Source organism: Bombina bombina, chromosome 6 (assembly GCF_027579735.1).
Source record: "Bombina bombina isolate aBomBom1 chromosome 6, aBomBom1.pri, whole genome shotgun sequence".
In the NCBI taxonomy this organism is placed as follows: Eukaryota; Metazoa; Chordata; class Amphibia; order Anura; family Bombinatoridae; genus Bombina; species Bombina bombina.
Window position 1 is genome coordinate 775,488,766 of NC_069504.1, and position 27,714 is coordinate 775,516,479.

The window sequence follows — 27,714 nt, forward strand, 5'->3', positions numbered from 1 at the left end:
TCATGAGATTATACTCCATCAGGATCACAAAACAAATCCAACCAACTGATTGGAAGTAAAACTTCTTTCTTCTTTGGATTTGGACAGAATGAGGGAAACCGAACCTTGGAACTAATATTTTAGCACCTTGATAGGAAAGACTTTTCTGAGCATAAGGAGGAATATAATAATATTTATGCATATTTAAATGTGGGCAAAGACATTATTTTAAAAAGTTAACTTGAAGGGTTTAGAATCAAATGAAGTTCCCAAAATGAAAAGGATGTTTGAAGTTAAGACAAATTGTTTATAGGTCTTAAAATGCAATCAAACCACAAAACAAAAATCTTCTGCTGAAAAATAAAAAATGGCAAAAACTGGACTTCATGGGAACTAATAGATCAGTATGGTAAATCTGCATAAGAAATACAGAAAGGCAAGAAATATTTCCTGCCTTACTAAACATGTCCCAAACCTGATAAAGTTTAGCTATTACATGTGTACTGGCCTTGAGAAAGGTAAACACATTGGGGCCGATTTATGAAAGTGCAAACGGACATGATACAATGTAGCATGTATCATGTCCGCCGCACATCGATAAATGCAGACAGCATACGCTGCCGGCATTTATCATTGTACAAGCAGTTATTGTGAACTGCTTGTGCAATGCCCGATAGGATCGGGCGGATTGATGACCACAGCCTCAGAGCAGGCGGACAAGTTATGGAGCAGCGGTCTTTAGACCGCTGCTTTATAACTGCTGTTTCCGGCGAGGCTAAAGGCTCGCGCTGAAACAGGGGCATTCAAGCTCCAAATGATCTGGATTAATGGGTACATAAGTATTATGATGCCTCGGATTTATTGCAGTCATTAACTGATCTGCTTCTAGAATCTCTGGGATCAAATGTATTCCATTTTGAATTGTGGAACTTATGAAGTCTAGAGAAAATACAGGAGGGAAACTACACACATATATAATCATTATCCCTACCACTTCTACAAATAAATCGCCCATATTAAAGTGCAATTTAGACCAAGACTAGACAATCTGTGCTTTCCCAGACAATGGACATCTGGTAAGCAAGTGTGAAAACAATAGATATATCTTGCCTGTTCCTGCAGGTCTCTACTATGAGTACTTGGCAGAAGCACCTCAGAATTAGCCACCTACAATGTTGGAACTATTTTTAGAGATAAAGTCAGGGCTGGATCCTTGCAGTTACTATGAATAGGTGCCAAAGGTTTGTCGGTGTAAAAAAGAAAACACTTCAGCTACAGAAAAGCTTTAAGGGATAGGAAAGTCAAAATTAAACTTCAAAAGCAAAAACAAGAGGGCGACCCCTAGTGCAGATCAATGATGAACCAGTAGTGGAAATCTGTTAGTGTTAACGAATGGATACTCACAGTATGGATTGCACCCTGTAGTGAAAATGTAGCATACTAGGAATATTATAGTATCCTAGTGCACAAATCGACCCCAAAAACGGCACTGTCGTGATGTCAAATGAACTTCAAATGTGTGAGATGGACGTCAGGATGATAGAAAAGAAAAAGAGAACTCCAGTATCGATATAAAAATATTTAATTAAAAAGATAAAAATGAACATACACAGATCTACAATGACATCTGTTGTAAAATTGCTACGCGTTTCTAAGCGTTAACCACGCTTTTTCCTCAGGCAAATTAAACTTGCATGATTTAGACAGAGCAGGCCATTTTAAGACCCTTTTAAATTCACTACTATTTTCAAATGTGCTTTGTTTTCTTAGCATCCGTTGTTAAAAAAACATTAATACGCACATATTATACAGTAGTGGGAGCTGCTGCTAATTGGTGCCTGCACATATTTGTCTCATGATTGGCTAAATAGGTATTTTCAACTTCCTGTCAGTAGTGCAATGCTGTCCCTTCAGCAATGGATAACAAGAGAATGAAGAAAATTTGATAATAGAATTAAATTTGAAAGTTGTTTAAAATCGTATGTTCTATCTGAATCATAAAAGAAAATTTCGGAGTTTACTATCCCTTTAGTTCTGCACGTCTACTCCAAATATGTAGAAAATGGACAGGCTCAAGCAGGAATGGTAAGTGTAAGGGACCCCCCCCCCTCCCAGACTTGTAGTATAAATATGTACACTTTTTAAAAAATCTTTATTCAGACACAAACATTTTTTTTATATATATATATATATAACTAAGACGAAACCATAATATTTGGCTTTTAAACAATGAAAAACTCTGGAATTCATTTAAATCATGCATTTCAAAATGGCAAAGGATGCAAACTGAAATCAAGGAAAAACAAAACTGTGAAATTCATACTAATTTAAGGGCCACTATAAAGTAAAACTGGTTTCCCCCTTGTGTTCATGACTCGTTACACCAGCTGTGGAGTATTAAATGTAAGTAAAATTGCCCATTGATCTCAAGGACATTCCCATTTAAATTGGTAATTTCAGAAACATTATTCTATTTCAACCCCAATGGGAGGTGAATTAGTACTATTGTCTCTTCATTACATTGCTTTTTCTAAAAATAATACAGAGGTAATCATATTTTCAGTATTGGTGGCAGTTTCAGCAGTCAAAATGAGCTGTTTCAAATGACAAAATAAAGGTAAAGAAGCTGTGTGCAAAACACTTTTATAAACTCCAGAAAGTAATATGAAAGTAATATGAATCATTTAGAGCAGGGGGAGAACATTTTACAATGTCCCTTTCAGTATGGAGATGGTATAAATATTTTACAATGGAAAAGACCAGCAATATATTATTATTGTTGGCTATTTTTTTTCCCCAAATAAACATTGTCACCATAAACTATGCTTAGAACTAACTCTTGAATTGCAGGATTATTACTGTTATAAGATGAAAGTGGTTTTTTTCCCCCCTTCATGTCTATACCAATCATAGTAACAATGTCAATATATAATAAAAAAGGATTGGGATAATTTAAATCTTTAGAAGATTACTGTTAAATATTGCTACCCTACACGAGGTCACAGAAACATATGTCTAGATTAGAATACTGGAAGGGGCAACATGCTTAAAACCTTGGAAATTCAAATAACTCTAGATCTTAGAGACTAATATCACTAAGATATTGTCATAAAAGTTAGCCATATATTTATAGGATAGGCAAAAACAGATGCCTTTTAATAGCTTTTATTAGAGAAATATTATTTCTCTTACAGGTCTTACACATAATGTGATGCAAACACACAAAAAAATTAATCCAAGTGAGTCGATATGCATACTGCATATATTATAAAATATAAATCAATATTTTAAAAGCAATTCTCTTTTTAAATGTTGCAGTGTGTTTAATGGAATTGCATGTGTAATGCATCCCTTTTAGGGAATGAGAGCCAATTAGTAAGAATAAATTGAATAAGCAATAGCATACAAAGTCATTAAATTTCCTACCCATGATTTTTACATTCTACATTCCTGATGCAATGAAAAGGCATAAATAGTGAGATCACTAGTAATAAAACCAAAATAATTTTTGAAGAAACCCTGGCCACAATCTTTATAAAAATAAATGGTGATTATATATTCCAAATTTTTGTTCTAAGACGAGCAAAAATAATTGCCAAAGATCCACTTAGAAAAATGTATTTTTTTTATAAAAAAGCAAATGCAAACATATAACAATGTGTAAATGATAGGAGATCAGGCCTCCAGTTCTTGGTGCCAGCCGAAGGAGTTGTACAGGAAGCTTTTTGGGATACTTTTGGTATTCTTGAATTTATATAGTGTTCTATATTAAATATTTTACTATATGTTTATATTCACTTGTACGTTTTAACATAGTATATAATTACACACTGGCTAGATGTTTATATTCAATATATAGTGTTTTATATTACACACTTGTTTGATTACACACATATTCGCTAGTGCATTTTAATAATAAAAAAAAAATCGATTTGCTCTATATTTTAATTATAAATTATATTATGAGGATATTTGGCAATTCTTTTTTAGCATCAGTCTTACTATGTATTACTTATGTACGTATTTTTTTTTTTTATTTTTTTTTTCTAAATTTAAATTTTGGAAGGAACTGGTTTTGTACTGTTTGCTTGATCCTAAAGATAGTGTTTGTGTTCTGTTTTTATTCACACTTGTGATTATATATTCCATCAAGAAATTATTAAATTAAAATCTGGTCTCATAAGAGCACCATATCTTTAAAACAATTTAACTATAACTTTTACATTCTAAAGCACATTTATTTTAGACAAGTATTTATGTTGGGATAAAAAATACAATGTAAAATATTCAAGATATTTTAATAAAAATACCATTTAATAAGGTAAATAGTCAATTGAGGTTTACAGGACAAGGCAGTTAGTATTTTAACCCTGTAGGAAGTGATGAAGCAATTCCATTTCCATAAACATAATCTATTGGATGATATCACAATACAAATCAGCCAATGGACATTGTAGTGAACTGTTTGCATCCTTTGAATAAGAAATGCATGGAATACTTAGAAAGTTTTAAGGACAGAAAAGAACCACATATACCTTCAAGAACGGTCAACCATGCAGAATGATGAGAGAGCCCAATGGAATTAGCGGCCAGGCAGGTATACTGGCCAGCATCCTCAAAGGTAACATTCCTCAGATGAAGTACCTCCATCTCCTTGTCGGTAGTGTTGACTCCTGCAGTCTACAGAGAAAAGGATCACAGAAACAGAAAAAGACAAGTGGAAAAGCTATAAGAACTAAAAGAAAAAAGGTAGAGGAATGCTGTCCTGGAACCAGGGATGACAGGATCAAAGTGCGAAACCGCTGCAAGAAAGTTTGTTAATAGGCCTGAGAACTTCCCCACAAAAGCTGACATAAGGAGAAGTTTCCATAGTTAAACCCATCACCAAAATCAGAACTTCCTGCCCACTGGAACATGCTTGAAATGAACAACATGGAAAAATAACAATCAAGCAGGAGAGCCTTGCTTAGTTTTGAGACAGAAGAAATCATGAAGCAAGTTTAAATTTGTCAACGCAATAAAAAGTAAAACAATGCTCCATATACATTTATAAATCTTCCTTCATCCAAAAGTCTTTATTAAGGAAACCTTGAATTTTCTTAAGCGCTTAGATATTTGTATAAATATTTACAATCCTGGTTTGCAGCTCAATTTCAAACTGCAAATACATTAGAATATGAAAGCTTTCTTTCAAAATGCTTCCTGCTTCAGTGATTCTGTGACATCAGGTTATGGAGTTCTATTCTAAATGACAATCAAGAAGCAGCCTACTGATCTGAACCTATTCTACGATTCAGCAGTTTTTCAAAAAAAGATGTTTTACGTGACTGAGATGTGTTCCTATAAATATATGCAGAAATTGTTCTAGATGGATTAAAAATCTAGTGTGAATGTTTAAGTGCCATGTTATACAAAAGCACTAAGTGTACTTATTTGAGAAAGAACATTCATTTATTTATTTAGCATTCAAAATAACAAAAAAGGAAAGATAAAAACTTGCCCAAGAAAAAACATGAGAACATCCACTTAGGAATATATATCTATATTTACTTATATCAGCTCAGAAGCTTACAAATACAGTCACACAAAATAGAAGAAATCCAGGATAAAAATAAAATAGACCAGAATATTTCGAAACTAAGCCAGACCTCTCAACCTGCATATTTTTCCATGGAAATAAAGCAGATATGAGGAGAAAAATGTATTTCCCCCCACAGATATTTGTCAGAGCGACTGTTACAAAGCCCTATTTTGTCCCCAAGGGGGTGCCACCAGTTTTACCTTTTATCACGGGTCTGGTGACCGTAAGCCACGCAGACTGACTGGCCTCACCAATATAATTGGACACTTTACATATGTACTCCCCACTCTCTGCCTCTGTCACATTGTACAGGGTCAAAACTTCTGCGTCTGAGCTATAAATCCCAGAGTGCTGAAACAAACCAATAACACAAGGAAGTCAAAATGGCAATGAGGAGAATTGAAATGCCAATATTTTATAAATGACACAACTTAGTTACAAAACATCATGGTGGCACATTCTGACTCTGGATTAGACTGCTAATTGAATACCATCACACGGATAAGTTTACACGTTGACTTTGACAAAACTTTAATAATGGAATGAAATCAAGATGTTAGTTGATAAAAAAAAATATTCAAAAGACATTAAAAAAAAAAAAAGACGTTTGAACGTTTTGAAGTTAACAGGGCCACATTCTGTAAATATGTCCACAAAAAAAGTATTAAAGGAATAGTCTAGTCAAAATTAAACTTTCATGATTCAGATAGAGCATGCAATTTTAATCAACTTTCTAGTTTACTCCTATTATCAATTTTTCATCGCTCTCTTGGTATCTTTATTTGAAAAAGAAGGAATGTAAGCATAGTAGCCGGCCCATTTTTGGTTTAGAACCTGGGTGGCACTTTCTGATTGGTTATCTAAACGTACACACAGAAGCAGTGGCACTATATAGGCAAGCTCCCAAAACACAATTCTATTCTTCTCAAATTAGAGTTTATATATCTTATCTTAAGTCCTTTGATAAGATTTTTTGGTTAGGAGTGGCGCTGGCATCTATTCGTATTTCAAAGAAAAATTTGGAAAAGTTCCAAAGAAAGTGATGCCTAAGTAGCTCTCTATGCCCAAACTTGTGTGAGGCTGGAAATTTATTAAAACAACTTTTATTGAAAGTCAAAAATTAAAAAAATGGGTATTGGACATTAAAATTGAGAGTAAACTGCTGTTTAATGAGACTGAAAGGGTTCTCTCTTGACTATTATATGGATGGCCTTATTTAAAGGGACAGTCAACCCAAAATTTCAAATCGGTCATTCCTATAAACTTGCTAATGATTATTATTTTGAACTATAGCCTAATTTAGTAGCCTAAAGCGTTTCTAAGTATTAGTACTTTTGTCTCTTGTGGCTGTTTAAAATGCCCGCCTGCCCCCTTCCATATTTCATCATCAGTATCTTCATTGTGCAGCTCTAACAGCTCATTTTCATTCGTCCACACTCCCGTGTTTTGCGCATGCGCCGATAACGCTGTAGGGGGGAGGTTTTAAAAAGGAACTCTAAATCCCTTCTCATTTTCCTAGACGTGTCATTATTGAGATGGATTTAGAGTTCCTTTTTAAAACCTCTCCCCTACAGAGTTATCGGTGCACTGCACATGCGCAAAACACGGGAGTGTGGACGGACGAAAATGAGCTGTTAGAGCTGCACAATGAAGATACTGATGACGAAATATGGGAGGGGGCAGGCGGGCATTTTAAACAGCCACAAGAGACAGAAGTACTAATACTTAGAAACGCTTTAGGCTATTAAATTAGGCTATAGTTCAAAATAATAATCATTAGCAAGTTTATAGGAATTACTTATTTGAAATTTTGGGTTGACTGTCCCTTTAATGCTTGGTGAATTGAAGAGATTAACAAACACCTGATATTCATATAACTCAAATACGGTTGGTATTCACAAGCTATGGTGATATTAAATCAACAGAAAGCACATAGGTCTCTTGTGATCAGAATGAATGATAAATAATCCATATGGTTGGATTAATATAGGGTTAATTTGAACGTGTTGTATTGTCATAGGCTGGTTGTAGTTCAGAAGCTTGACTCAATCACAAAAACCCTCACACACCTCATATTAAGCCTTCAATGCTTATACTGCTGTCAACACACAGTAGTCCGGTATATTGGGACACGATTACATATACACTATTGTCTGCTAAACTACAACCAGCCTATGACAATACAACACGTTCGAATTAACCCTATATTAATCCAACCATACAAGCATGTGGATTATTTATAAGCCATAAATCAACATTAACACACAAAGGTTCTCATATCCAGTAGATGCAACTGTTGATTTTTGTCACGAATACCAAGTGAATATTCATTCTGATCACAAGAGACCTATGTGCTTTCGGTACATTTACTATCACAATAGCTTGTGAATACCAACAGTATTTGAGTTATATGAATATCAGTTATTGTTAATCTCTTGAATTCACCAAGCATTAAATAAGGCCATCCATATAATAGTCAAGAGATGATCCTTTCAGTCTCTATAAACAGTAGTTTACTCAATTCTAATGTCAATACCCATTTTTTTATTTTTGACTTTCAATAAAAGTTATGTTTTAATAAATTTCAAGCCTCACACAAGTCTGGGCATAGAGTGCTACTTAGGCATCTCTTTGGAACTTTTTCCAAATATTTCTTTGAAAGGCTTTCTGATTGGTGTCTACATGTAGCCACCAATCAGCAAGCGCTACCCAGATGCTGAACCAAAAATGGGCTGGTTCCTAAGCTAACACTCAAATAAAGATACCAAGTGAACAAAGAAAAATTAATAGGAGTAAATTAGAAAGTTGCTTAAAATTGCTGCACTATCTGAATCATGAAAGTTTAATTTTGACCAAACTATCCTTTTAAGATAAACACATGAAATCTATATTTTAAATTGAGTGTTAACAAACATAAGATGAAAGCTTACGTGCAAAATGTTGTGACTGATAATACATTTGACAAGGGATAGTTCTTGTCCCACTATGTGGGGAAACTAATGTCAGAAAGCTATTTTCTAGGATCCTTTAAACAAAATTAAAATATAAACAATGTTTGACCTTGTAAGTATATTTTAAAGCAGTGAGGGCCAAAACCCAAACACATGCAGATCAAGATTTCAGAAGCCTTAAGGGACGCATATTAATTTATGGACGATAAACACAAAAATAAAATATTTTCTAAAAATGTCTGGTACCTTAGGGCCAGCTTTAGGTAATGTTGAAGGGTACCTTCTCTGATTTTCTCCCCTTCAGGGGTCTCATTTGAGTTTGCCCACTAACCAGAAGTCCCAAAAGTGCTTCTTTTTCCTGGGACCAACAAAATTGATGCACATTCACAGTTCTAATTTTTCTCTGGGGCCGCTAAAATTAGTGCAGAGGGCAGCAAGTGGCTCGTGGGCCACCAGTTGGCCATCCATATTTTAAAGGAATATGCCATGGAGATTACAATTTCAACCTGACATCTAGAAAAATAACCAAGTTTCTGAATTATCCAAAGTGACTTTATATCTGCCTTAACCGGCATGCTATGGATATTGCTTTAATGTGAGATTGTAGCAGGAATAGGTACAATTACAAGATTAGTTCATAAAAAAAAAAAACAGTGATATCTGATGTGATCACAAAAAAAAACAAAAAAAAACAAAAAAAAAAAGAAAGAAAAGGAAAAAAGCAACTGGTTTTTTATAGTGAAGTTAAAGGGACACTGTACCCAAATTTTTTCATTCGTGAATCAGATAGAGCATGACATTTTTCATCAACTTTTCTAATTTACTCCTATTTCTTCATTCTCTTGGAATCTTTATTTGAAAAGCAAGAATGTAAGTTTAGATGCCGGTCCATTTTTGGTGAACAACCTGGGTTCTTGCTGATTGGTGGATAAATTAACCCACCAACAAACAGTCTGAACCAAAAATTGGCTGGCTCCTTAGCTTAGATGCTTTTTTCAAATAAAGATAACAAGAGAACGGAGAAAAATTAATAGGAGTAAATTAGAAAGTTGCTTAAAAACAGAATTTATGTTTACCTGATAAATTACTTTCTCCAACGGTGTGTCCGGTCCACGGCGTCATCCTTACTTGTGGGATATTCTCTTCCCCAACAGGAAATGGCAAAGAGCCCAGCAAAGCTGGTCACATGATCCCTCCTAGGCTCCGCCTACCCCAGTCATTCGACCGACGTAAAGGAGGAATATTTGCATAGGAGAAACCATATGATACCGTGGTGACTGTAGTTAAAGAAAATAAATTATCAGACCTGATTAAAAAACCAGGGCGGGCCGTGGACCGGACACACCGTTGGAGAAAGTAATTTATCAGGTAAACATAAATTCTGTTTTCTCCAACATAGGTGTGTCCGGTCCACGGCGTCATCCTTACTTGTGGGAACCAATACCAAAGCTTTAGGACACGGATGAAGGGAGGGAGCAAATCAGGTCACCTAAATGGAAGGCACCACGGTTTGCAAAACCTTTCTCCCAAAAATAGCCTCAGAAGAAGCAAAAGTATCAAACTTGTAAAATTTGGTAAAAGTGTGCAGTGAAGACCAAGTCGCTGCCCTACATATCTGATCAACAGAAGCCTCGTTCTTGAAGGCCCATGTGGAAGCCACAGCCCTAGTGGAATGAGCTGTGATTCTTTCAGGAGGCTGCCGTCTGGCAGTCTCATAAGCCAATCTGATGATGCTTTTAATCCAAAAAGAGAGAGAGGTAGAAGTTGCTTTTTGACCTCTCCTTTTACCAGAATAAACAACAAACAAGGAAGATGTTTGTCTAAAATCCTTTGTAGCATCTAAATAGAATTTTAGAGCGCGAACAACATCCAAATTGTGCAACAAACGTACCTTCTTTGAAACTGGATTCGGACACAAAGAAGGCACGACTATCTCCTGGTTAATGTTTTTGTTAGAAACAACTTTCGGAAGAAAACCAGGTTTAGTACGTAAAACCACCTTATCTGCATGGAACACCAGATAAGGAGGAGAACACTGCAGAGCAGATAATTCTGAAACTCTTCTAGCAGAAGAAATTGCAACCAAAAACAAAACTTTCCAAGATAATAACTTAATATCAACGGAATGCAAGGGTTCAAACGGAACCCCCTGAAGAACTGAAAGAACTAAGTTGAGACTCCAAGGAGGAGTCAAAGGTTTGTAAACAGGCTTGATTCTAACCAGAGCCTGAACAAAGGCTTGAACATCTGGCACAGCTGCCAGCTTTTTGTGAAGTAACACAGACAAGGCAGAAATCTGTCCCTTCAAGGAACTTGCCGATAATCCTTTCTCCAATCCTTCTTGAAGAAAGGATAGAATCTTAGGAATCTTTACCTTGTTCCAAGGGAATCCTTTAGATTCACACCAACAGATATATTTTTTCCATATTTTGTGGTAAATTTTTCTAGTTACAGGCTTTCTGGCCTGAACAAGAGTATCAATAACAGAATCTGAGAACCCTCGTTTTGATAAGATCAAGCGTTCAATCTCCAAGCAGTCAGCTGGAGTGAGACCAGATTCGGATGTTCGAACGGACCTTGAACAAGAAGGTCTCGTCTCAAAGGTAGCTTCCATGGTGGAGCCGATGACATATTCACCAGATCTGCATACCAAGTCCTGCGTGGCCACGCAGGAGCTATCAAGATCACCGACGCCCTCTCCTGATTGATCCTGGCTACCAGCCTGGGGATGAGAGGAAACGGCGGGAATACATAAGCTAGTTTGAAGGTCCAAGGTGCTACTAGTGCATCTACTAGAGTCGCCTTGGGATCCCTGGATCTGGACCCGTAGCAAGGAACCTTGAAGTTCTGACGAGAGGCCATCAGATCCATGTCTGGAATGCCCCACAATTGAGTAATTTGGGCAAAGATTTCCGGATGGAGTTCCCACTCCCCCGGATGTAATGTCTGACGACTCAGAAAATCCGCTTCCCAATTTTCCACTCCTGGAATGTGGATTGCAGACAGGTGGCAGGAGTGAGTCTCCGCCCATTGAATGATTTTGGTCACTTCTTCCATCGCCAGGGAACTCCTTGTTCCCCCCTGATGGTTGATGTACGCAACAGTCGTCATGTTGTCTGATTGAAACCGTATGAACTTGGCCTTTGCTAGCTGAGGCCAAGCCTTGAGAGCATTGAATATCGCTCTCAGTTCCAGAATATTGATCGGTAGAAGAGATTCTTCCCGAGACCAAAGACCCTGAGCTTTCAGGGGTCCCCAGACCGCGCCCCAGCCCATCAGACTGGCGTCGGTCGTGACAATGACCCACTCTGGTCTGCGGAAGGTCATCCCTTGTGACAGGTTGTCCAGGGACAGCCACCAACGGAGTGAGTCTCTGGTCCTCTGATTTACTTGAATCGTCGGAGACAAGTCTGTATAGTCCCCATTCCACTGACTGAGCATGCACAGTTGTAATGGTCTTAGATGAATGCGCGCAAAAGGAACTATGTCCATTGCCGCTACCATCAAACCTATTACTTCCATGCACTGCGCTATGGAAGGAAGAGGAACGGAATGAAGTGTTTGACAAGAGTTTAGAAGTTTTGTTTTTCTGGCCTCTGTCAGAAAAATCCTCATTTCTAAGGAGTCTATTATTGTTCCCAAGAAGGGAACCCTTGTTGACGGAGATAGAGAACTCTTTTCTACGTTCACTTTCCATCCGTGAGATCTGAGAAAGGCCAGGACTATGTCCGTGTGAGCCTTTGCTTGAGGAAGGGACGACGCTTGAATCAGAATGTCGTCCAAGTAAGGTACTACTGCAATGCCCCTTGGTCTTAGTACCGCTAGAAGGGACCCTAGTACCTTTGTGAAAATCCTTGGAGCAGTGGCTAATCCGAAAGGAAGTGCCACGAACTGGTAATGCTTGTCCAGGAATGCGAACCTTAGGAACCGATGATGTTCCTTGTGGATAGGAATATGTAGATACGCATCCTTTAAATCCACCGTGGTCATGAATTGACCTTCCTGGATGGAAGGAAGAATTGTTCGAATAGTTTCCATTTTGAACGATGGAACCTTGAGAAACTTGTTTAGGATCTTGAGATCCAAGATTGGTCTGAACGTTCCCTCTTTTTTGGGAACTACGAACAGATTGGAGTAGAACCCCATCCCTTGTTCTCCTAATGGAACAGGATGAATCACTCCCATTTTTAACAGGTCTTCTACACAATGTAAGAATGCCTGTCTCTTTATGTGGTCTGAAGACAATTGAGACCTGTGGAACCTCCCCCTTGGGGGAGGCCCCTTGAATTCCAGAAGATAACCTTGGGAGACTATTTCTAGTGCCCAAGGATCCAGAACATCTCTTGCCCAAGCCTGAGCGAAGAGAGAGAGTCTGCCCCCCACCAGATCCGGTCCCGGATCGGGGGCCAACATTTCATGCTGTCTTGGTAGCAGTGGCAGGCTTCTTGGCCTGCTTTCCCTTGTTCCAGCCTTGCATTGGTCTCCAGGCTGGCTTGGCTTGAGAAGTATTACCCTCTTGCTTAGAGGACGTAGCACTTGGGGCTGGTCCGTTTCTACGAAAGGGACGAAAATTAGGTTTATTTTTGGCCTTGAAAGACCTATCCTGAGGAAGGGCGTGGCCCTTACCCCCAGTGATATCAGAGATAATCTCTTTCAAGTCAGGGCCAAACAGCGTTTTCCCCTTGAAAGGAATGTTAAGCAATTTGTTCTTGGAAGACGCATCCGCTGACCAAGATTTCAACCAAAGCGCTCTGCGCGCCACAATAGCAAACCCAGAATTTTTCGCCGCTAACCTAGCCAATTGCAAAGTGGCGTCTAGGGTGAAAGAATTATCCAATTTGAGAGCACGGATTCTGTCCATAATCTCCTCATAAGGAGGAGAATCACTATCGATCGCCTTTTCTAGCTCATCGAACCAGAAACACGCGGCTGTAGTGACAGGGACAATGCATGAAATTGGTTGTAGAAGGTAACCTTGCTGAACAAACATCTTTTTAAGCAAACCTTCTAATTTTTTATCCATAGGATCTTTGAAAGCACAACTATCTTCTATGGGTATAGTGGTGCGTTTGTTTAAAGTAGAAACCGCCCCCTCGACCTTGGGGACTGTCTGCCATAAGTCCTTTCTGGGGTCGACCATGGGAAACAATTTTTTAAATATGGGGGGAGGGACGAAAGGTATACCGGGCCTTTCCCATTCTTTATTTACAATGTCCGCCACCCGCTTGGGTATAGGAAAAGCTTCTGGGGGCCCCGGGACCTCTAGGAACTTGTCCATTTTACATAGTTTCTCTGGGATGATCAAATTCTCACAATCATCCAGAGTGGATAACACCTCCTTAAGCAGAGCGCGGAGATGTTCCAACTTAAATTTAAATGTAATCACATCGGGTTCAGCTTGTTGAGAAATTTTCCCTGAATCTGAAATTTCTCCCTCAGACAAAACCTCCCTGGCCCCCTCAGACTGGTGTAGGGGCATATCAGAACCATTATCATCAGCGTCCTCATGCTCTTCAGTATCTAAAACAGAGCAGTCGCGCTTACGCTGATAAGTGGGCATTTTGGCTAAAATGTTTTTGATAGAATTATCCATTACAGCCGTTAATTGTTGCATAGTAAGGAGTATTGGCGCGCTAGATGTACTAGGGGCCTCCTGAGTGGGCAAGACTGGTGTAGACGAAGGAGGGAATGATGCAGTACCATGCTTACTCCCCTCACTTGAGGAATCATCTTGGGCATCATTTTCAGTGTCACATAAATCACATCTATTTAAATGAGAAGGAACCTTGGCTTCCCCACATTCAGAACACAGTCTATCTGGTAGTTCAGACATGTTAAACAGGCATAAACTTGATAACAAAGTACAAAAAACGTTTTAAAATAAAACCGTTACCGTCACTTTAAATTTTAAACTGAACACACTTTATTACTGCAATTGCGAAAAAGTATGAAGGAATTGTTCAAAATTCACCAAAACTTCACCACAGTGTCTTAAAGCCTTAAAAGTATTGCACACCAAATTTGGAAGCTTTAACCCTTAAAATAACGGAACCGGAGCCGTTTTTATCTTTAACCCCTTTACAGTCCCTGGTATCTGCTTTGCTGAGACCCAACCAAGCCCAAAGGGGAATACGATACCAAATGACGCCTTCAGAAAGTCTTTTTTATGTATCAGAGCTCCTCACACATGCGACTGCATGTCATGCTTCTCAAAAACAAGTGCGCAATACCGGCGCGAAAATGAGGCTCTGCCTATGATTAGGGAAAGCCCCTAGAGAATAAGGTGTCTAAAAACAGTGCCTGCCGATATTATTTTACAAAAATACCCATATTAAATGATTCCTCAAGGCTAAATATGTTATATATGAATCGATTTAGCCCAGAAAATGTCTACAGTCTTAACAAGCCCTTGTGAAGCCCTTATTTACTCTGTAATAAAAATGGCTTACCGGATCCCATAGGGAAAATGACAGCTTCCAGCATTACATCGTCTTGTTAGAATGTGTCATACCTCAAGCAGCAAAAGTCTGCTCACTGTTCCCCCAACTGAAGTTAATTCCTCTCAACAGTCCTGTGTGGAACAGCCATCGATTTTAGTAACGGTTGCTAAAATCATTTTCCTCTTACAAACAGAAATCTTCATCTCTTTTCTGTTTCAGAGTAAATAGTACATACCAGCACTATTTTAAAATAACAAACTCTTGATTGAATAATAAAAACTACAGTTAAACACTAAAAAACTCTAAGCCATCTCCGTGGAGATGTTGCCTGTACAACGGCAAAGAGAATGACTGCGGTAGGCGGAGCCTAGGAGGGATCATGTGACCAGCTTTGCTGGGCTCTTTGCCATTTCCTGTTGGGAAAGAGAATATCCCACAAGTAAGGATGACGCCGTGGACCGGACACACCTATGTTGGAGAAATTGCATGCTCTATCTGAATCACAGAATAAACATTTTTGGTTCAGTGTCCCTTTTTTTGATGATGGTTTAAAACACGCATATTATAGTTGCAGAAACTAATACATTGTATTTACCTTAAGAATCTCAACATAAGGGAATCCCTCAGAAGCCATTTTACTTCCATTAATTTCAATGTGTCTGAGCCATTGAATGTGAGGTTGGGGGTCACTGTAAACTTTACAATAAAATTCAGCGTTACTGCCCACTGTAACTGTTTTATTAGCTGGAAGGCCAGCTTGTAGAATTGGACGATGTGGAGAACGCTCTGAAAAAAAGGAGGAAAATTAAAGTTATGCTATAGATAAATGTAACAGATTAACAGCAAAAAAACATAATTTATGCTTAACTAATAAATGTATTTCTTTCCGGATATGGCAAGTCAATTACTAGCGGGAATATCACTCCTGATCAGCAGGAGGAGGCAAAGAGCACCACAGCAAAGCTGTTAAATATCACTTCCCTTACCCATAACCCCGAGTCATTCAGCTGAAGGGAAATGGAAAAAGATAAAAATGTTTAGAGGTGCCTGAGGTGTTAGTAAAAAATAACTGTCTTTAAATAAAGGGCAGGGCCGTGGACTTTGTCAGGTAAGCGAAAATTATGTTTTCTTTCCTAAGATATAGTGAGTCCACAGCATCATCAATTACTAGTGGGAACCAATACACAAGCTAGAGGACACAGATGATTAGGGAGGGACAAGACAGGTAACCTAAACAGAAGGCACCACTGCTTAAAGAACCTTTCTCCCAAAAGAAGCCTCAGCTGAGGCAAAAGTATCAAATTTGGAAAAAATATGCAGAGAAGACCAAGTTGCAGCCTTGCAAATCTGTTCCACAGAATCTTCGTTTTTGAAAGCCCAAGAAGAAGAGACAGCCCTAGTGGAAAGAGCTGTAATTCTCTCATGAGGCTGCTGTCCAGCAGTCTCATAGGCCAAACGATTAACACATCTCAACCAGAAAGAAAGTAGTAACTAGCTTTCTGACCTTTACGTTTCCCCGAGAAACAAACAGAGGAGAAGACTGGCGAAAATCCTTGAAGGTAGAATTTCAGAGCACGCACAACATCCAGATTGTTTAACAAACGTTCCTTATGACCAGAAAGATTAGGACATAAAGAAGGAACAACAATTTCCTGATTAATATTTCTAATCGAAACAACTTTGGGAATGAAACCTAACTTAGTACAAAGAACCACCTTATCGGTATGAAAAATAAGGTAAGGTGAATCATACTGCATACGAGCAGAAGAAATAGCAATAAGAAACAAAACCTTCCAAGATAACTTAATATCTATGGAATGCATTGGCTCAAACGGAGCCTGTTGCAAAACTTTAAGAACAAGGTTCAGACTCCAAGGAGGAGTAACCGACTTGAACAGGCCTAATTCTGACCAAGCAAAATAATATAAAGGGTTAACACCCTATAGGGGGCGCTATATACAAAAATCAATATACTCAAGGAGAAAATCAAAAAAATTTTGATAGTGTCACCAGTTTTGATCACAGTACTTGGCGATTATGAGGTGATCAGGAATAATGTAAAATGATGGGTAAATGTCCAAAAAATGAAGAGGCAGCACTCAATCTTCACCATATGTGGTTAACAGCTCTAAAAACAACAGAAAAAGAGAGTCGCTGTATGTGTGAATCAATCGACAACTGAAGGAGAGTACAAAGATAGTACAGGGTATTCACATTCTGTGAAGGCACTCCAATGTCCCAATAGTTGCAGGCTGGTTTTCAACAGCTGACCAGCTAGCTGATACAAGCAGTATCTGGATTCCCAAGAAAGGCAGCTCCCCAAGGTAGTGTAGAATAATGCACCTCAGCAATGAGAATGTATAGTTAAAAAAAATGTTTTAATCCAAAGTAAAAACAATATTAAAAACAACAACTCATGCTGTTGTGTGCACAAACAGATCATGCAACATGTTTCACGGTTAACACCGTTTCATCAGATGCCCAAATCCAAAGTCACCAACCCACAGGCTAGAGACCATGGTCACTAGTACTCAGAAAGGTCTCCGGAAACTTGTGTCCCAAGACAGATGCTCCTGAGGAAACCATAAGATTCTGGAGAATGCGAGTAACAATCCTGCTACGTCTTGCAAGCAAAGCGAGCGCTCTACCACTAATTCCCCACTCTGATCCATAGGAAAGAATCTCAAGTCGATATAGATCTATCCTTCGAAACAGAGCCACAAGATCCCCGGTCCACTATCTTAACATGCATAACAGCAGACTCTGAGATGGAATTGAGCAAAGGGATGATGACCATTATGAAACAACCATCAGACCAATTACCTCCATACAGTAAGCCACAGAAGGGTCACACAATAGAATGCCGAAAGAAGCAAGAGGAAAGATTCCGCAGTTTTCTGACCTCTGTCAAAACATTTTCAAAAATAGGGAAACTAATATGGTCCCTAAAAAACTACCCCTGTAGCTGGAACAAGGGAACTTCTTTTCAGATTCACTTCCATCCATGGAATAAAGAAATACAGCAATATCTCTATATGAGAGTTGCATGTTGAAAGGATGGCGCCTGAACGATGACGTCCAGGATCATTGAAAGCCATGGCAAAGCCAAAGGGAAGAGCCACAAACTGAAAGTGCTTGACAGAAAGGCAAAACTCAGGAACTTGAAAATGTGTCACCTCTTCTTCAAGAACCACAAACAGGAATGAATAAAATCCTAGACAGTATTCCCTTACAGGAACTGGAATTATCACTCACAGGGGAAAGAAGTCTCAAATGCACAAAAAATGCCTCACTGTTATCTGGCCTGCAGATAAAATTGAGACAAAGAACTTACCTCAGGTAGGGAAGGAATGACTACTATGTAGTAACCTTGAGATGTTATATCCATTGCCTATCTGGGACATCTCATATCCATGTTTGAAGACAAAGAGATTCCTGTCAGATCAGGATCAAAATAAGGTCTTACCCTTGTACGGAAGCACAAGAAATTCGGACTCAGAGGAAAAATCCACTGTCTGCAATTCCCCCGTGGGCTAGCACAGCAAAGTCAGATAACGTGGCTCCTGGCTGAAAAACTTGTATGGTAGCTTCAGAAATAAAATAATTGACTAGATCAAGAGCCTTAATTTTGTACTGGATCTCCCAAAGGAGTCTCTTACCAAATTGGAAGCAGACAAGGCATCGCACCCATAAGATGCCACACTTAGGACATAGGTGCAATACAAATTTCCATGTAAACCTTCAGCTTAGTCCATTGATCCTGAAAAGAACAGCTATACTCTCTACAAATCTAAGTTCTCTTAGCCAGAGTAGAAATGCCCTACTACTTTAGGCACCCTGCGCCATGATCTTAAATGGAGACAGCGACAGGAAACATCCTTTCAAAGACAGGAAACAGGGAAAAAGAATCCCTGACTTCACCCAGTCCTATGAAAAATCTCCCAGCACCGCTGCCTGCAAAAAAATTGCGGGGGAAAAAGGCGCCAAAAAAATAACTGACTGCGGGGCCCGAGGTGGTCGCCTTGCTCAAAGGCCGGCCTGGCCAGCACGGTCTGGAACAGGAAAAACTTCTATAGAGGAATTCTAGTAATTATACAGTTTCTGCAGAAAAAGAAACAATGGAGCGCAAAAAAAGGGAGAGAAAAACAGGACGACCTAAGCGTAGATGATAAAAACTCTTGTTCCACTTTATTACAATACACATATAGGTGTGCACTTACAGGAGATACCCTCAAACATATGAGGTATGTGTCTACATTATACAATAATCCACAGCGTTGACAATCCCCAAACGTATCATAGGTATGGTGTAGAAAAAGTCTGTTTTTTCCCCTTTAACAATGCACCGTATATATGGTTTAAAACTTGCTTACCCAGCAATAGAGGAGGTGTCAAAATGAGGCAGCGGTAGTGCAACAATAAAGTCTGCTATGCATCCACCGTTCCCCACAATTCACCTATTTCCTCCGTTCACGTAAAAATGGGCGTGGCCTTACGCGTTTCGCTGGGCTCCTCCCAGCTTCGTCAGAGGTGATGCCCATCCTCTCCAGCAGCAGCCTTTTAAAGACCAGGAGTTATACACTACCGCTGCCTCATTTTGACACCTCCTCTATTGCTGGATAAGCAAGTTTTAAACCATATATACGGTGCAATGTTAAAGGGGAAAAAAGAGACTTTGTCTACTCCATACATATGATAAGTTTGGGAATTGTCACCACGCTGTAGATTATTGTACAATGTCGACACATACCTCATATGTTTGAGGGTATCTCCTGTAAGTGCACACCTATATGTGTATTGCAATAAAAACAGAATTTATGCTTACCTGATAAATTACTTTCTCCAACGGTGTGTCCGGTCCACGGCGTCATCCTTACTTGTGGGATATTCTCTTCCCCAACAGGAAATGGCAAAGAGCCCAGCAAAGCTGGTCACATGATCCCTCCTAGGCTCCGCCTTCCCCAGTCATTCGACCGACGTAAAGGAGGAATATGCATAGCAGAAATCATATGATACCGTGGTGACTGTAGTTAGAGAAAATAATTCATCAGACCTGATTAAAAAACCAGGGCGGGCCGTGGACCGGACACACCGTTGGAGAAAGTAATTTATCAGGTAAGCATAAATTCTGTTTTCTCCAACATAGGTGTGTCCGGTCCACGGCGTCATCCTTACTTGTGGGAACCAATACCAAAGCTTTAGGACACGGATGATGGGAGGGAGCAAATCAGGTCACCTAGATGGAAGGCACCACGGCTTGCAAAACCTTTCTCCCAAAAATAGCCTCAGAAGAAGCAAAAGTATCAAATTTGTAAAATTTGGTAAAAGTGTGCAGTGAAGACCAAGTCGCTGCCTTACATATCTGATCAACAGAAGCCTCGTTCTTGAAGGCCCATGTGGAAGCCACAGCCCTAGTGGAGTGAGCTGTGATTCTTTCAGGAGGCTGCCGTCCGGCAGTCTCATAAGCCAATCGGATGATGCTTTTAAGCCAAAAAGAGAGAGAGGTAGAAGTTGCTTTTTGACCTCTCCTTTTACCAGAATAAACAACAAACAAGGAAGATGTTTGTCTGAAATCCTTTGTAGCCTCTAAATAGAATTTTAGAGCACGAACTACATCCAAATTGTGCAACAAACGTTCCTTCTTTGAAACTGGATTCGGACACAAAGAAGGTACAACTATCTCCTGGTTAATATTTTTGTTAGAAACAACTTTCGGAAGGAAACCAGGTTAAGTACGCAAAACCACCTTATCTGCATGAAACACCAGATAAGGAGGAGAACACTGCAGAGCAGATAACTCTGAAACTCTTCTAGCAGAAGAAATTGCAACCAAAAACAAAACTTTCCAAGATAATAACTTAATATCTACGGAATGTAAGGGTTCAAACGGAACCCCTTGAAGAACTGAAAGAACTAAATTGAGACTCCAAGGAGGAGTCAAAGGTTTGTAAACAGGCTTGATTCTAACCAGAGCCTGAACATCTGGCACAGCCGCCAGCTTTTTGTGAAGTAAAACAGATAAAGCAGAAATCTGTCCCTTCAAAGAACTTGCAGATAATCCTTTCTCTAAACCTTCTTGAAGAAAGGATAGAATCTTAGGAATTTTTATCCTGTTCCATGGGAATCCTTTCGATTCGCACCAACAGATATATTTCTTCCATACTTTATGGTAAATTTTTCTAGTTACAGGCTTTCTAGCCTGAATAAGAGTATCAATGACAGAATCTGAGAACCCACGCTTTGATAAAATCAAGCGTTCAATCTCCAAGCAGTCAGTTGGAGTGAGGCCAGATTCGGATGTTCGAACGGACCTTGAACAAGAAGGTCCCGTCTCAAAGGTAGCTTCCATGGTGGAGCCGATGACATATTCACCAGGTCTGCATACCAAGTTCTGCGTGGCCACGCAGGAGCTATCAAGATCACCGAAGCCCTCTCCTGATTGATCCTGGCTACCAGCCTGGGAATGAGAGGAAACGGTGGGAATACATAAGCTAGGTTGAAGGTCCAGGGCGCTACTAGTGCATCTACTAGAGTCGCCTTGGGATCCCTGGATCTGGACCCGTAGCAAGGAACCTTGAAGTTCTGACGAGACGCCATCAGATCCATGTCTGGAATGCCCCATAATTGAGTTATGTGGGCAAAGATATCCGGATGGAGTTCCCACTCCCCCGGATGAAATGTCTGACGACTCAGAAAATCCGCTTCCCAATTTTCCACTCCTGGGATGTGGATTGCAGACAAGTGGCAGGAGTGAAGCTCCGCCCATTGAATTACTTTGGTCACTTCTTCCATCGCCAGGGAACTCCTTGTTCCCCCCTGATGGTTGATATATGCAACAGTCGTCATGTTGTCTGATTGAAACCTTATGAATTTGGCCTTTGCTAGTTGAGGCCAAGCCTTGAGAGCATTGAATATCACTCTCAGTTCCAGAATGTTTATCGGGAGAAGAGATTCTTCCCGAGACCATAGACCCTGAGCTTTCAGGGATTTCCAGACCGCGCCCCAGCCCACCAGACTGGCGTCGGTCGTGACAATGACCCACTCTGGTCTGCGGAAGCTCATCCCTTGAGACAGGTTGTCCAGGGTCAGCCACCAACGGAGTGAATCTCTGGTCCTCTGATCTACTTGGATCGTCGGGGACAAGTCTGTATAATCCCCATTCCACTGTCTGAGCATGCACAGTTGTAATGGTCTTAGATGAATTCGTGCAAAAGGAACTATGTCCATTGCCGCAACCATCAAACCTATTACTTCCATGCACTGCGCTATGGAAGGAAGAAGAACAGAATGAAGTACTTGACAAGAGCTTAGAAGTTTTGATTTTCTGGCCTCTGTCAGAAAAATCTTCATTTCTAAGGAGTCTATTATTGTTCCCAAGAAGGGAACTCTTGTTGACGGGAATAGAGAACTTTTTTCTACGTTCACTTTCCACCCGTGAGATCTGAGAAAGGCTAGGACAATGTCCGTATAAGCCTTTGCTTGTGGCAGAGACGACGCTTGAATTAGTATGTCGTCCAAGTAAGGTACTACTGCAATGCCCCTTGGCCTTAGCACCGCTAGAAGGGACCCTAGTACCTTTGTGAAAATTCTTGGAGCAGTGGCTAATCCGAATGGAAGTGCCACAAACTGGTAATGCTTGTCCAGAAAGGCGAATCTTAGGAACCGATGATGTTCCTTGTGGATAGGAATATGTAGATACGCATCCTTTAAATCCACCGTGGTCATGAATTGACCTTCCTGGATGGTAGGAAGAATTGTCCGAATGGTTTCCATTTTGAACGATGGAACCCTGAGAAATTTGTTTAGGATCTTGAGATCCAAAATTGGCCTGAATGTTCCCTCTTTTTTGGGAACTATGAACAGATTGGAGTAAAAACCCCATCCCTTGTTCTCCTAATGGAACAGGATGAATCACTCCCATTTTTGACAGGTCTTCTACACAATGTAAGAATGCCTGTCTTTTTATTTGGTCTGAAGACAATTGAGACCTGTGGAACCTTCCCCTTGGGGGTAGTTCCTTGAATTCCAGGAGATAACCTTGAGAAACTATTTCTAGCGCCCAAGGATCCTGAACATCTCTTGCCCAAGCCTGAGCGAATAGAGAGAGTCTGCCCCCCACCAGATCCGGTCCCGGATCGGGGGCCAGCATCTCATGCTGTCTTGGTAGCGGTAGCAGGCTTCTTGGCCTGCTTACCTTTGTTCCAGCCTTGCATCGGTCTCCAGGCTGGCTTGGTTTGAGAAGAATTACCCTCTTGCTTAGAGGATGTACAATTTGAGGCTGGTCCGTTTCTGCGAAAGGGACGAAAATTTGTTTTATTTTAAGCCTTAAAAGACCTATCCTGAGGAAGGGCGTGGCCCTTTCCCCCAGTGATGTCTGAAATAATCTCTTTCAAGTCAGGGCCAAACAGCGTTTTCCCCTTGAAAGGGATGTTAAGCAATTTGTTCTTGGAGGACACATCCGCTGACCAAGACTTTAGCCTAATTGCAAAGTGGCGTATAAGGTAAAAGAGTTAGCCAATTTAAGTGCTTGAACTCTGTCCATAACCTCCTCATAAGAAGATGCTTTATTGAGCGACTTTTCTAGTTCTTCGAACCAGAAACACGCTGCTGTAGTGACAGGAACAATGCATGAAATTGGTTGTAGAAGGTAACCTTGCTGAACAAACATCTTTTTAAGCAAACCCTCTAATTTTTTATCCATAGGATCTTTGAAAGCACAACTATCTTCTATAGGGATAGTGGTGCGTTTGTTTAGAGTAGAAACCGCCCCCTCGACCTTGGGGACTGTCTGCCATAAGTCCTTCCTGGGGTCGACCATAGGAAATAATTTCTTAAATATAGGGGGAGGGACAAAAGGTATGCCGGGCCTTTCCCATTCTTTATTTACAATGTCCGCCACCCGCTTGGGTATAGGAAAAGCTTCGGGGGGGCACCGGGACCTCTAGGAACTTGTCCATCTTACATAATTTCTCTGGAATGACCAAATTGTCACAATCATCCAGAGTAGATAACACCTCCTTAAGCAGAGCGCGGAGATGTTCCAATTTAAATTTGAATGTAATAACGTCAGGTTCAGCTTGTTGAGAAATTTTTTCCTGAATCTGAAATTTCTCCCTCAGACAAAACCTCCCTCCTGGCCCCTTCAGACTGGTGTAAGGGCATGTCAGAACCATTATCATCAGCGTCCTCATGCTCTTCAGTATCTAAAACAGAGCAGTCGCGCTTTCGCTGATAAGTGGGCATTTTGGCTAAAATGTTTTTAATAGAATTATCCATTACAGCCGTTAATTGTTGCATAGTAAGGAGGATTGGCGCACTAGATGCACTAGGGACCTCCTGAGTGGGCAAGACTGGTGTAGACATAGAAGGAGATGATGCAGTACCATGCTTACTCCCCTCACTTAAGGAATCATTTTGGGCAACATTATTATCAGTGGCATCATTGTCCCTACTTTGTTTGTCACATTCATCACATATATTTAAATGGAGAGGAACCTTGGCTTCCGAACATACAGAACATCGTCTATCTGATAGTTCAGACATGTTAATAGGCATAAACTTGATAACAAAGCACAAAAAACGTTTTAAAATAAAACCGTTACTGTCACTTTAAATTTTAAACTGAACACACTTTATTACTGAATATGCGCAAAAGTATGAAGGAATTGTTCAAAATTCACCAAACTTTCACCACAGTGTCTTAAAGCCTTAAAAGTATTGCACACCAAATTTGAAAGCTTTAACTCTTAAAATAACCGGAGCCGTTTTTACATTTAACCCCTATACAGTCCCTGGTATCTGCTTTTCTGAGACCCAACCAAGCCCAGAGGGGAATACGATACCAAATGACGCCTTCAATAAGCTTTTTCAGTGGATCTGAGCTCCTCACACATGCATCTGCATGCCATGCTTCTCAAAAACAACTGCGCATTAGTGGCGCGAAAATGAGGCTCTGCCTATGACTAGAAAAGGCCCCCAGTGAAAAAGGTGTCCAATACAGTGCCCTGCCGTTTTTTTAACAGAATTCTCAAGATTAAAATAACTCTTCAAAGTTATAAACCATTAAATATGCTTATAAAGTAATCGTTTTAGCCCAGAAAAATGTCTACCAGTCTTTAAAGCCCTTGTGAAGCCCTTTATTCTTATATTAAAAATTAAGAAAATGGCTTACCGGATCCCATAGGGAAAATGACAGCTTCCAGCATTACCAAGTCTTGTTAGAAATGTGTCATACCTCAAGCAGCAAAAGTCTGCTCACTGTTTCCCCCAACTGAAGTTAATTCATCTCAACAGTCCTGTGTAGAAACAGCCATCGATTTTAGTAACGGTTGCTAAAATCATTTTCCTCTTACAAACAGAAATCTTCATCTCCTTTCTGTTTCAGAGTAAATAGTACATACCAGCACTATTTTAAAATAAACTCTTGATTGAAGAATAAAAACTACATTTAAACACCAAAAAACTCTTAGCCATCTCCGTGGAGATGTTGCCTGTGCAACGGCAAAGAGAATGACTGGAGAAGGCGGAGCCTAGGAGGGATCATGTGACCAGCTTTGCTGGGCTCTTTGCCATTTCCTGTTGGGGAAGAAAATATCCCACAAGTAAGGATGACGCAGTGGACCGGACACACCTATGTTGGAGAAATGGAACAAGAGTTTTTATCATCTACACTTAGATCATCCTGTTTTTCTCTCCCTTTTTTTGCACTCCATTGTTTCTGTAGATACATTACTTCTCATCGCCTGATTCACGGAGATCACACCAGTGTTTTATAAGGAGCTGCATGGTGGATACAGAAGAAAAAGGACAAGATATACAAGGACAGAATAAGTATTCTTTTATTAACAGTTTTTGGAACGTTAAAGGGTGTATACACCCCTGTTTGGGGTAATGGACTTCCTATGCTTTTAAAGCTAATTGTGTCACCTGCTGTTATTTTTTAAAGTGCTAACAGACTATATTATTTACAATTTTAACTGCTGGTTTTTGGATCACTATCATATCTGTTATATTTTGTTATATATGATACATTTATTGTGGCGCTGCCTTGGTATTGTGTCAAAGCAATAACTATTATTAATTATACAGTTTACTAGATTCTTTAGGGTTGACGACGACACACTTCACTCCAAAATAGCCAAAACCTCCTCTAACCATATATGAAGGTGTGCAAGCTTAAATCTGAAGGATACTACTTCAGCATCAGATGAAGAAATGATACTGTCCAGATCTGAGATTTCATCCTCTGAAACTACTGGCGAATCCTCCTCACCGGACACAAGAGAGGGACAACCTGTGTAGCAGAATGGAGCAGAAACCGTATTATCTAAAACTTTAAGAGTCCTCCTGCACTTTCCCTTTAAAAAAGGAAAAACAGACCAAGCCGCAGATACAACAGAGGATACCCGAGCTGCAATTCTGTATGCAAATACACTCCTCCTGGAGATTAAGAGGAACTGCAGGGCACTGCATGTGACGCCATAGAGGCTTGGGATGTTTAAGGAGAAAACTGTGACATTGCCAGAACAGCATCATCCTAGGAGACATAAGACTCAGAGGCAACAACTTATCTGTACTATTCAATAGCTCTTGCTAAACATCCCAGCACAGAAAAACATTAGAATCTGTATAAAAGTGTTCTTAGAGGCATGAGACTCCAACAAAGAGAATCTTTACCACCAAAAGATTACACTCTCAATAAGTGGAACAGATGTTCAATAAAAGCAAAAAATCATTGGGTTCATCGGGCAATAAACTCTCTCTATATGAGAAAGTTATACCTAAGTAAGCAGCGCAGACATAAACATAACAAAACTGAAAAACAAATAAAATTATTTGTTTAACATTTAAATACGTAATATGTAAATATTCTATGTACTGGCACTTTAAAATGAACACAGATAGTGCTACTAAAGTGAAATTTGCATAATCATGGTTGCACTTCTCAATACATGATCCATATGAGGAAAACTAGCACTAAGCTAGTAAAACATATAAATAATTATGCCTTCTACTCACTAAAGAGTTAACTGAAGCACAACAGGAAAACAGATTAAACATTTTCTGTGTCTAACTTTCTCCTACTTAGAATCAAATGAGAATAGTAACCCGTGTAACTGAAGCGCAAACAAAGACAGGTTAAACATTTTCTGAGTTTCACTGTCCACTACTGGATTGTACGAGTAACAATTTACAAATGTCCGATACTGCCAGATACGCAGAAATAGGAGTACACGCCATTCCACTCAAAGTCAGATTAAGTGGAGAAGCAGGTCATGTGACCCGCCGACGAAAAAAAACACACAAGCACACGCTTCCAAACAACAAGTACAGACCTTCCCGCCAAAAAAACAAAAAACGGAAGACCGTTAACTACAACATAAACTAAGCTGTCAAATTCAAACACACTAATAGTGAATGTTAGCAGCCAAATAAAGTCAGTAGCTTGCTTAATATAGCCCATATCTCACCGTTAGATAAAGGTATATACTTAAAACCTAATAAAGTAAAAAACCCTAGTCTCTATCACACAGCATGCCTGCTCCATGCCTGTCAATATCTTTCCAAAGGATATATAAATCCCACATAACGCTGCAACTGAAGTGTAGTGTCTCCCAAACCAGGAAGCACAAAAAGGCACTTACCTGCAGTCTGGCCATCCGGCAGGGGGACAGCTCACACAGCGTGGAAGGATGCCAACTCCTTACAGAGGCCTGTGAAAGAAAAGAAAGAGCAAACCTACTCTGGCTTTCTATAGTAGGGC

General features: G+C 39.8%; 1 protein-coding gene across 1 annotated transcript in view; it reads right to left on the reverse strand.

The window, feature by feature from the left end:
- FGFR1 (fibroblast growth factor receptor 1) overlaps window positions 1-27,714 on the reverse strand; it is a gene marked incomplete in the record, with an annotated part of 409,849 nt that overhangs the window by 230,263 nt on the left and 151,872 nt on the right. Inside the window, 2 exon segments of the mRNA XM_053718078.1 lie at window positions 4,515-4,659; window positions 15,547-15,737. Of these exon segments, the coding sequence (XP_053574053.1) occupies window positions 4,515-4,659; window positions 15,547-15,737 (336 nt within the window).